We start from the raw sequence: 12,192 nt of genomic DNA, 5'->3' as shown, positions 1-12,192 counted from the left end.
ACACTAAGGGAACAACTGCATGATTACTATAGGCATGAATAGTGTATATTTGGTTGAATGGATGGGGTGTGCAATTAAACGTCCCATCCATCATCCAAATATCACTACTCTTTAACTTAACAAGATTATGGGGTGTGCTAAAGATTAGTATTCTTTTAAGAGGCTTTTGGTTGTCATATCAAATAAATGGTTCATTAGTAACTGTTATAGAAAGTTCAGGAGGAAAGTTAATGTCAGAAAAGGTTTGGTGTGTTACTCTTAGGGGGTTATTTCACTGTTTTATATGCAAGACTATTCAGCGTAGGTTGTGTATTGTGGGCATACTACTTGCAACAAGGGATGGAATGTGTTGTGAAACCTCCCTCAAAACTGAGCCACTGGGAGGTGGATGCAAGTGCTTTGATTTCATTGATGTTTTCTAGTACCTCTATCTCCATTGCAGAGGCAGAGTGGTTATGCTCTGTGGTTCTTAAAACAGTCACCAAGAGTAACCGCTGTGCCTGTGCAATGGGATGAGTAGTATTGCACACAACTCCAATGACACCTGGGCTCAGTTAATCTCTCCTTACAATAAACGTGCCCACTATGACTTAAAAGACTGTTTCCGTTGCTGGATTTTATGTATTCGACTTTTTTATTGAATGCCATTATCTGTAAAGATTTGAAAAAGAAAACATTGTTAAATTTATTAGAACTGTTGTTGATTTCCTATTTTTAAAAATTTTTTAGAAAAAATGTAATGCACAATATTTTGCAGCTCAAATATTATGCAGATGAACCTTGATTTTATTGTTTAACATTGTTGATGTTGCTTTTGAATAGTTTTCTTCTTATTGTATACCTAGAAAGTAATAATTGTTAGGTTGTTATGCACAAGAGTTATTTGCAAAGCTTACCTTTTTAAGTGTTCTTTTTTGTTGCTTCTGGAGATTTCTGAGGTACTGTGATGATTCTCTGTTCTGAGGCAGTGTTTCAAATTTGACTTCATTGTTGGTTATGAAACAAAATTTTTAATCAAGGATTACTTTTTTGTTGAGGTCTTAAAATGTTATTTATAAAAACATATGGCTAATTGTTTACCTTGGAAAGTTAGTTTTCTTCCGAGGGGTTGTTTTTAATTTGCAGTTGGATGTTTTCGGTATTGAATGTTATGATATTTCAAAAGTCTTAAAAAAAAAAAAAGAAATGCAATTTTACATATGTATGGAGACATTTTTATTTTGCAAGTGTTTATCATTGTTGAGATGCAAAGTTACATAAACTTTGCTGCAAATTGCTTGTGATCTTATAACCTGCAAATGTTTATTTAAAAAAGGAGATTATTATTACCTGGATTGCTTTTTTATTTTCTAGACAATTAATGCTTGTCTTTTGTTTCAGTTGGTTGCCGGCGTTGTTTGATCTTTTTTCTGTTGATAAAATTAAATGTTTTAAAAATGCTTTAGACTTTGTTTTTCAAATATTGCACATAACCATGCTAATTTAATAGTTTTTGTAATTAAGACATTTTATTGGGGTACTACAACTTTGCATTCATTCACATCCAACACTTTCCCTGAGGCAAACACAGGTTGGAGTAGGAATAGTAAATTTGCCCCTCAACACCGTCCAGCACTTTCCCTGAGGTAAGCACAGTTCGGAGTTGGAATACTAAATTTGCCCCCACCACCATCCAGCACTTTCCCAGGGGCAAACACAGGTCTGAGTAGGAATAGTAAATTTTCCCCGAACACTATCCAGCACTTTCCCAGAGGCAAACACAGGTCGGAGTAGGAACAGTGAATTGCCCCTCAACACCATCCAGAACTTTCCCTAAGGCAAACGCAGGTCAGACTTGGAATAGTTATTTTGCCCCCACCACCATCCAGCACTTTCTCAGAGGCAAACACAGGTCAGAGTAGGAATCGTAAATTTGCCCCTCAACACCATCCAGAATTTTCCCTGATGTAAACCATCTAGCACTTTCCCTGAGACAAACTTAGGTCGGACTTGGAATAGTTATTTTGCCCCCACCACTATCCAGCACTTTCCCAGAGGCAAACACAGGTTGGAGTGGGAATAGCAAATTGCCCCTCAACACCAGCCAGAACTTTCCCTGAGGCAAACGCAGGTCGGAGTTGGAATAGTAAATTTGCCCCCACCACCACCCATCACTTTCCACAAGACAAATGCAGGTTGGCCCTGGAATAGTTATTTTGCCCCACCACCATCCAGCACTTTCCCAGAGAAAAACACAGGTCAGAGTAGGAATAGTGAATGTGCCCCACCCCAAACATCCTATACTTTCCCTGAGGCCAGCACAGCTTGGTTTTGGAATAGTAAACGTACCTCCACCAACATCCAGCCATTCCCTGAAGCAAACACAGGTTGGAGTTAAAAGAGTTAATTCCCCCCCCCACCCCCACATCCTACACTTTCTCTAAAGCATGCACAGCTCGGAGTGGTAATAGTTATTTTGCCTCCCCCACCATCCACTACTTTCCCTGAGGTAAACACAGTACGGAGTAGGAATAGTAAATTTGCCCCTCAACACCGTCCAGCACGTTCCCTGAGGTAAGCACAGTTCGGAGTTGGAATACTAAATTTGCCCCCACCACCATCCAGCACTTTCCCTGGGGCAAACACAGGTCTGAGTAGGAATAGTAAATTTGCCCCGACCACTATCCAGCACTTTCCCAGAGGCAAACACAGGTCAGAGTAGGAACAGTGAATTGCCCCTCAACACCATCCAGAACTTTCCCTAAGGCAAACACGGATTGGAGTTGGATTAGCAAATTTGCACCCCACAACCATCCAGCACTTTCCCTGAGGCAAACGCAGGTCAGACTTGGAATAGTTATTTTGCCTCCCCCACCATCCACTACTTTCCCTGAGGTAAACACAGTACGGAGCAGGAGTAGTAAATTTGCCCCCACAACCATCCAGCACTTTCCCAGAGGCAAACGCAGCTCGGAGAAGGAATAGTAAATTTGCCCCTCAACACCATCCAGCACTTTCCCTGAGGGAAACACAGCTCAGAGTTTTAATAGTATATTTGCCTCCACCACCATCCTACACTTTCCTAGAGGTAAACACCCGTCGGAGTTGGAATAGTAAGTTTCCACCACAAAACTATCCTTTTTTTCCAGTGCAAAGCACAACTGTTTTTGGTTTAACACTTTTAACAGCTGTTTTTTTTTCTCCAAATATTAATGTTTATATTTGAAAATATATTTCATTTTTGAAAAGTTTAAATATCCTTGTTGTCATATAAAAATAATACTTATCTTTACTTAGACTCCGTATTTATTTGCACTGTTGTACCTGTTTATTAAATCTGCTTTTGAAATTCAGCAAATGCTGTAAAACATTTTAAATTATTGCGTTAGTATTTCTGAATTATGTTTTAACTATGTATTTAAAAAATTTGAATTGTACACTTACTTCGGATTGTAGATGGCACTGTTTGTGTTATCCAAAGTTCCATAGCTTGCTGGCTTGAAAAACGCATGTGGTCTCCATGAGAGTCAGTTTACAACTATTTTCAACAATGATGGTTAGCTGCTTTTATACTTTTTTCTATGGTGAACGATAATTTAAAAGAAAGTATGTTTTGTAATTCGTTTTTTCCCCTTGATTCAAAAGCTGACAAAACTATAATTATTTTGATTGCTTTAAAAATTTTCATTATAACATTTATTTTTGTAATGTCAGCCATTTTGGCAGCTGCAGGTTAAGGGGCATTCATAAAAATAGTTGGACTTTTGTTTATCATTGTTCAAAATGGAGGCTTAATAATCTTGCTTTCGCTTTATTGTTTTTTTTCAAAAATATATTATTCTTTTTTATGTATGATTTATTTTTTATTTTTATATTAAACAAGAGGTATCAATTCATATTGGGAAATACTAAAATATCCCGGTATTTATTTTAAAACACAAGTATTTCTATTATTAACTGTGTACTTATACACTTCCCCACCCAAAACCCCTATTTCCCTTGCATCCCGTTCCAGGGGTTAGGAATAATTTTAATTAAAAAAATGGGATTTTTATGAGTGAATTTAAAGAATAATATGCATAAAGCACATGAGTATTAATTGTAATACTAGAGTATTTATTTGAATACCCCAGTATTGATTTTTTACACCCTTCTATTAGTACACTTGCCCACCCAAAACCCCTATTTTCCAGGGGTTAGTTATAATTAAAAAATAATAATAATATTAATAATTTTATTTAAATTTAAATAAAAGAGTCGTAATAGTATGCATAGTAATAGTATGGATCGTAGTTGTTTGCGTTGTAATGGTATTTTAGCGCATTTCTATAATTTTGCGTTGTAATGGTATGCGTTGTAAAATCATGCGATGTAATGGTAGCTGTGTTGTAAAATCTGTGTTGCAAATGCATGCGTTGTAATGGTTTGTGTTGTAACATCATATATTCAACGGACCACCCACAGCTTGAGCGCATTTGCTTACAGGTGCTGCTCCAATGCACACCAAAGGCATGCATTGCATATCTTCAAGATGAGTACTCTAGCCCAGAAAGTAGGCACCAATGTCCATAGTAACATGAGCCTGGGTGATATCTCAGAGGGCTTGAGAGGTCTTTGGCATTGGAGATGGCCCCATGACTAGCACCGGGGACTCCACCTTCACCACCCAGTAATTCAAATTTGGGAAAGGATGGACACTTGTCCACTGTAGTGAAGCTATCACTGAACACAAGGGCCACATATGTCAAGTAGTGCCTGTGGGTAGTGAGGATTGGAAATGTTATTCAACACAAAAAGGTATCTAGGAGTCTCAAAAGTGAAATCAGATCACACACGGCTGTTGACGTGACAACTAAAGACTAAAAAGAGGGGTGGTAGCTATGTTAACTAATGACACCACGTGATGGAAGGACATCTTGTTGACGTGAAGTACACACTTAGGGTGAACATTTTCCCATCAGTTGTCTAACTGTACCGCCCTATTTACATCATTTGGGTTCTCCTTACCCAGGAGTCAGTACATTCACAGTCACGTGAGATGAGAAAAGTGACTGTGAGAGTAAGAAGACCCACCGTTTTGATCTGGTGAGCGGAAACAGTGTGGTAAGACAACAGAAAAAAGCAGTGCAAAGAAGTGTTTAAGTGAGAATATAAAATTAAGTGAGACTGAGTAAAAAGAACCTTGTTTTAATATTTTCTCTCAGCTCCCTAAATCTAAAAGAATGTGAATGACAGATTTAACAAAATATCTGCTCAGCAAGTGGTCAACATGTTCCAGCATATACGGATTTGCCTATGCATTCATCAGGACCTGGTTAGTGCTACTGCTGGGAATTCTTGTGAAGAAAATAAAAAAGAAACATATCACCTGATTGTCAGGTGCTGATGCTCCACCCAGTCTATGGAAGAATTAAAATAGAACACATCAACAGACAAGAATGAAAAGATACACACGACTGTAATAAACAATACACAATTGAGTAGTGTTATTGCAGCGATTTGTCAGAACACATTTACATGACATTTTCGCACTCACCCAATTTATGTGGGGATCGCGCCTCACCTCACCTGGCTGCAGCTCAGGTAAATGAGGAGCACCGCTCTGTTTAGAAAAAACATATATATACATAAGCTCTCTTTATTAATCCCTTATGGCAGCTAAAATGAAGCTAAATGCCATCGTTGTAAAAAATAACACAGAACATCTTATAGCACTGCATGATAGCTATAAGTCAACTGTTCTGCTGTCCATAGTTTCAAATTATCAGTAAAGATAGTATTTCATGCGTCTATTGGTTGATAATTATACCGCATGATACTTATCAAATTTGTGACACCATTATCAATATCTGGCTCAATGTTGTCCCCGATAGCGGCATAGCCCCACTAACGCTAACAAGAAACACATTGTGCAGTTAGTCAATGGTCAAACCCTGTCGGGGATGATGTACATGACTCCGCTACATTTAATTGTTAAAACGGAAAAATGCACTTATATGCTGTCACTAAAGCGGAAAGCGATGTACATTGCTCCGCTACATACAATAGTTACAAAGTACGCAAGGCTTCTACGCCAAAGAGTTTGGGCGTTCCCTGCTTCAGCGCCATTAGACGCTGCTTGAAGTGACTACGAGGAACATAAGGCTCCCATGCCAGATTGTTTGGGCGTACCTGTTTGCGCGCCGGTGTATGCGGAATGGAGAACCCTTACCTCTCCGTCGGTGTCTCCTGGCGTCCCTCTGCGCTGGACTTGGGGAGGCACCGAACGGCAGAGGCGGCGACCATTTAATGACGCGCACCAACAATGCGCTCACGTGATCACCCACAGAATGATGGGTAATGTAGTCCAAATAGCCTAAAAACAGACGACAAACTTGCTTACAACCATGTGAATGAGTTAGTCAGGGGCATGTGTCTAGTATGAGTCGGTAAATAAGCCCTTGGACCCCCTTCTATGTAGTTTGTGTATTTTGATTGGAAAGGTTAGCCTACTGGGGGTCTAGAGCTGCCAACCAATCTTTCAAATTCAAGGCCTACAAGACCTGGCTCAAGGAGTATATCTCAAACTTATGTTGCCAGAAGAATAGCTTCAAAAGTCGTAGATGCAGAGTAAACGTCATGCCTTGGTCTTGGGGACAAATAAGTAAAAACTTGTGCCTCTCTTCCAGAGGTGCCAACTCTATGGCTCCCTTGCTTAACAAGTCAAAGACTTTCACTTCTAGAATCGAAGATTGAACAAACGGGCACGCTATGAAGGAAGGGGGGTGGTCTGAAGGGTAGAACAGGAATAGAGAGGGAACAACTTTGGCAGATGAGCTGGATGACCCAGCATTCCACCTTGATTTACTACCATCGGATGGCAAAATGTGCGCAGGATGGGGATGCCAAGGAATCAGAGGGGGTTGGAAGCAACAGAACCTGTGGAGGATGATGGGTATTGCATCTGCTCTTGGAAACATCCCACGATACACCCCTGTCCTGAAAGAAGAAATAGTTGCTGTTAGAAATTGGGTTTCTGGTTCGCAAAGGTATGCACCCTGTCCAAGTAGAAGTCACAATCCTAGTCAGGGTAAGGTAGATACACACTAAAAGATAACCTGTGCTTAAACTCTGGTAGCTTGACAGAGAGGTCAGGCTTATCTACAGAGGCAATGTGTAGAGTATTTGTGCAACACATACACTATAACACAATGAATTTACCACAAAAAGATACCATACAGGTTTATAAAAACAGATTATATTATAAACACAACCAAAATTAAATAAAATCCAATCTATAGAAGCTGAGATATTGAATTTCAAAAGAATAAATGCAGTAAAGTACTTAGAAGCAAATAGCACTAAAAATGTTAGTTTAGGTCGTTTTGGACTGAGCAAAGTCACAGTCAGGGCAACCTCATGGAAGCACAGAAAGGCTACAGGACCCATGCAGGGCCCGGTGGACAAAGTACTTTTCCTGGGTCGAGAACAGCCAGATGTGTCGATCTTCTCCACGCAATGATGGCAATGCAACAGTTCCGAAGACATGTGCCAGAGTCGAGAGAAGTCGATCGGTGCAATGGATTTTGCCACGCAGTCGAAAAGATGTGTCGATCTTGCCAAGCTGCAGCGGCTGTGATATGCTGTCCGAAACATCGATCTTGGGAGGCAAAGCACTGGTTTCGATGCAATGCGCCAATTTTACTCCAGAACAGGGTAGATCATTCGGTACTTCTACACACAGACAGGAGATCAGCCAAAATCTGTGTTGCAAATATCTGGGCCATTTTCAGTGAGCCAGGAACAGGAGTAGGAGTAGGGGTACAGACTTTGATTTCCCCCAGTCTCAAACAACAAAAAGCCAGCCAACAAAACCTTGGCAATCCCTTGGAGTGAAAGCAGAGTCCAGCTCTCCTTGAACTGAGTAAGAGAGCAGCAGGACGGCACAAGAGCAAAGTAGGCCACAAGAGGAGTCCTTTAAGCAGTACAGCAGTCTTTCTGACAGAGGTTCCGTTCAAAATCCAGAAGTGTCTTATTTTAGGGGGTCAGAGACCCAGTACTTATACCCAAAAGTGCCTTTGATGTGGGGGTAGCTTCAAAGCATCTCTCTGAAGTACACGGGTTCCCCTGTTAGCCCTGTCCTGTTAGCCAGGCTATCTAAGGAGAAGGGGGGGGGGGGTACTTCAGCCCTTTGTGTGGGGATAGGACACTACCTATTCAAGTTAAGTGTTAGCCCCTCCCATCTGTCCTCCCCAGGCACGGCCATCAGAATGCAGATGTATGTAGATAAGGACTAGGACACATCTATCCTTCCAGTGTTGCGGCTGTCTAGAGGGAATGCACAAAGTGTCGCTCTCACTCACCCAGACGTGTATTGGAGACAGGCTATAAGGCACACAGAATAGTAAGTGCAGATAAATGTCCACTTTTTAAAAGTGGCATTTCGAAAACAGTAATGCTAGATCCACCTTCACCAGTAAGGAGGATTTATCATTACCATTCCAAAGATATGAAATAAGAAAAAGCTATTTCTCTCTGATCAGGAATCACAACTTAAAAGTGTATGTAAGCAATCCCCAATACTAGCCTATGAGAGGAGTAGGCCTCACAGTAGTGAAAAACAAAATAGGGTGTTTGTCACTACCGTGACATGCCAAACATAAAAGTACATGTCCTACCTTTTACTTACATAGCACCCTGCCCTTAAGGCTACCAAGGGCCTACCTTAGGGGTGACGTATGTAATAAAAAGGGAGTTTAAGGCTTGGCAAGTAGTTTTAAATGGGAGAGAATGAGGGCCAACAGCTAGGGCCGTTCGACCTCGGAGCTGGGGAACTGGTTCCGAGTCTCAGCAGGGACGCTCAACATACTGTGATTCTGAGCAAATCACTTAATCTCCCCGTGCCTAACAAAAATGAATGTGTCTGTAAAGTAAGTGGTGCTCGCGTAAAGTGTTTCGATACCTTCGGGTCTAGTTCGCGCTATATAAAACTCTGCACAAAAAAAGTCCAAGTAACAGTAAACTGCACATGCAGGTACTGCAGTGGCAGGCCTGAGACAGGTTTGAAAGGCTATTTCTGAGCGTGGCACAATCAGTGCTGCAGCCAAATAGTAGAAAGTAACTTACAGGCAATGGGTATATGGTTAACCACCTTACAAGGGATTTACAAGTAAATTAAATAGGTCAATCAGGTATACCAAGAACACACATTTATGGAAGAAGTGCATGCAATTTAGCACTGATTAGCAGTGGGAAAATGCTCAGAGTCCTAGGGCCTACAAAAAGAGTTCAGCAAAAAGAAGAGGAGGAAGGCAAAACTTTTGAGGTGACCTTTCAGAGAGGGCCATTTTCCAACAGTTGCTGTGAGGTTTAAATGACCCAAAACACTATAACCGAAAAATAACCATGACTTTACAATACTGTTGGTGGAACCACAGTGCAGAGGAGGCCAAGCCAAGGGTGTGAACCGTAGCCCTGCTATTCTTGAGTGTATTCCAAGGAGGAGCTAGACGACTCAATGAATAGCTACTTGCCATGAAAGGCCATGTCGATGAGAATAGCCTGAATATCTCCCACACACCCAGTGGAATGCCTGAAAGCCTGTAACTGCAGCATGACGGGCGTATCCATTGACAAAGCAACGATGTACACAGAGTTAAGGTCATAATTAGGATCTGTTTTGAACCCACCAGATCAGAGAATTACTTTTTCATATGGTCTGGCAAAGTTACTCCAGTTCCTATACTTCATTAACATACAGACCTAAAACACAAGTGGAGCTAGCTGTACAGAGGGCTCCATACACCAAGAGTCAAAATCTCTGTGACCAAAAGAATGAGGTTTCACAAAATTTCTGTCTTTGCAAGCCATATGAAAGGCACTGAACTTCTGCTTTGATGACTGTTTGATTAACCAGACTCTCCAGTGACTGGCGGAAGGAAGGAAAATGTGCAGGTTTCCTGGCGTAGACCAATGACATCTGCCAAATCGCCTGCAGACTGGCAGATCAGAAAAGGATTTCTCCTATGCAGCCACGCTATGGTCCAAGAGGGCCTCGTTAAACAGAAGTGAGGGCTCCACCAGTGCCACAGGTTTTAAGATTTCTGTCAACGTGTTAGATTTTCTTCTGTATAAGATAAAGTCAATTAAAAGGCTTCTATAACCCTCCAAAAGAATACTGTAAAAGATAAAACCTATACCTTTGGAGGAACAAATGTATAGGAAATATTCTAGCACAGTATCTAGGCCAATGGCACTTTCTAATCCAAAATAGAGGCCAGCATTAGTATTTTAAGGTGACAGGAGGGGAATCAGCCAGAGTCATGCTCCTCCATCCAGCCATAGGTCTTATACTCCATAGCCAAGGCGTCTGAATCTGAACTGAAACCCTCCTCCAGGCAGATGAGGCTTTGGACACTGGGGAGATGGTCACAATGGGGTTTATTAATCCGATTAGCCTTGACCTTTTCCACTGACACAAGGATGATGGTTTCCGCAATCAACTTCTTGGATGGCTCCTGAACCCACACAGTGGGCAATGTCTTCTAAATAAAGCCAGCAATGTGGGTGGCTGCACCTTCAAACCTGGAGCACAAATAAAGGGCTGAACAAACAGGGGAATGATAATCTAGCCTGTTTCCAATTCAACAAAGACATGAGGGTCGAAGCCTGTGGAGTCATAGCATTGGGAGGCATCAGAGACCGCAGCCAAGGGTAACTTTCCAGTCTGCCTCCCCACTCCTTCCAAAAAGTAGCACAAGGCGTGGCAGAGCTATCCTGAAAAAATGTAGTACCAACAGATCACAAACCATAAGGCACTTACCGGAGTGAGATCAGTCAAAGGAGGAAACTCTAGACTCATTCTCTTAGGCATCACGTGATCACCTGACATCAAAGAAGTGTCAAGAGGAGGGACGTAGCACTGAGGTTGGAACGGTCACATGAATTGGACTTCTTGCTCGAGGAAGAAGTCTTCTCTTCTCACAGAGCTCTTTGTACTTTTTGAGAGGATATCTGTTAGGCGAATGTTCCAAGGAGGATGGCTTACCTTTAGAAGAGGGTTGCATGTTAGTTTTCCTGTGGGCCTTACCAAAAATTACTTTGCAGCCCTCTCCCGGGCAGCTTGGTGCAAGAGTTGCATGTGGTGGCATCGAACTCCAAACCAAGACACCAAATACAGGCATCAAGGGGGTCCAAAAGAAACAACAACTGGCTGCTTCTTGAAAGACTTTATCCCCAAGGCCTGGTACCAAGATATTTTGCTTAGTCACTGTCCTAAGCTCGCACAATTGCCTGAGAGCTCTTTGGGCAACGTCGAACAGGCACCTAAAAGCGGTAACTGAGATCAGCACCCAGTTGGGTGCCTAATAACCTGCGGTGATGTCATAATGTCTAGGAAGAGAATTGGTCTCTTAAAATGAAACTTGTATGTATGTATGTATATACATACATATATATATATATATATATATATATATTAATTTTTATGAAAAGGGTGGGGGAATAAGAGTACAATATAAAGCCAAATACAGATACATGTTACAAATAAACATACCTGCACGATGGAGAACCGATGGAGTATCTGCATTATTCAGCTTCTGAACTATTTCCATGCAGAGCTAGAATATAAAATGCAAACGCTAGAGTAATAAACACATTGCCAGTTTTACAAAATATATGAAGAATGAAAGGCTGATGCATGGATAATATTAACAAAATAAGTGATCAGTTTAAAACAGTGTAAATGTTAACCTTTGCAGAGTGATATGCTCAAGGTAGCCATGTGCAAGATATCGGTTCATTGTGGTATTTTGTATGTAATTAACAACCCTCCATCAACAAACGTAAACAAATTGTTCCAAGTCTACACTCACTTTCAACAATATGCTCCACCTTTGGATGCCCTAAAATTGTAGGTTCTCTTGTTCGATTCTATTCAAATGGGGCTGCTTGATGCTATTACATTTAAAAGTGTGCTCCCAAATTATCCCAAGTCCTATAAGCCTTCCTGTCCAAAGGAGTTGGTGCTGCTGGAGAACCTCTTGTGCTTTTGGTGGGAGAAACCAAAGAAGGGTGGTTTCGCATTTTTGGGACTGCCAACAATACAGTGCTTAATGCCATAATGGGCAAATATTTTTAGCACTTGCTCAAAATCTTAATATGAATAATTTCAGGTATGTATCCAACAAGATTTACGTTTCTGCATAATACCTATGCTATAGAGATGAGCTTGAG

The 12,192-nt window shown here is 41.1% G+C and overlaps 1 protein-coding gene across 1 annotated transcript in view; it reads right to left on the bottom strand.

The window, feature by feature from the left end:
- The window catches only part of TOPAZ1 (testis and ovary specific TOPAZ 1), a 2,142,665-nt gene that overhangs the window by 1,273,277 nt on the left and 857,196 nt on the right, over window positions 1-12,192 (bottom strand). The window contains exon 9 of the mRNA XM_078663910.1: window positions 11,513-11,576. Within this exon, the coding sequence (XP_078520036.1) occupies window positions 11,513-11,576 (64 nt within the window). The remainder of the gene's footprint in view (window positions 1-11,512; window positions 11,577-12,192) is intronic.

This window comes from Lissotriton helveticus, chromosome 10, assembly GCF_964261635.1.
Source record: "Lissotriton helveticus chromosome 10, aLisHel1.1, whole genome shotgun sequence".
In the NCBI taxonomy this organism is placed as follows: domain Eukaryota; kingdom Metazoa; phylum Chordata; class Amphibia; order Caudata; family Salamandridae; genus Lissotriton; species Lissotriton helveticus.
This window is presented reverse-complemented; position numbering and strand designations above follow the sequence as displayed.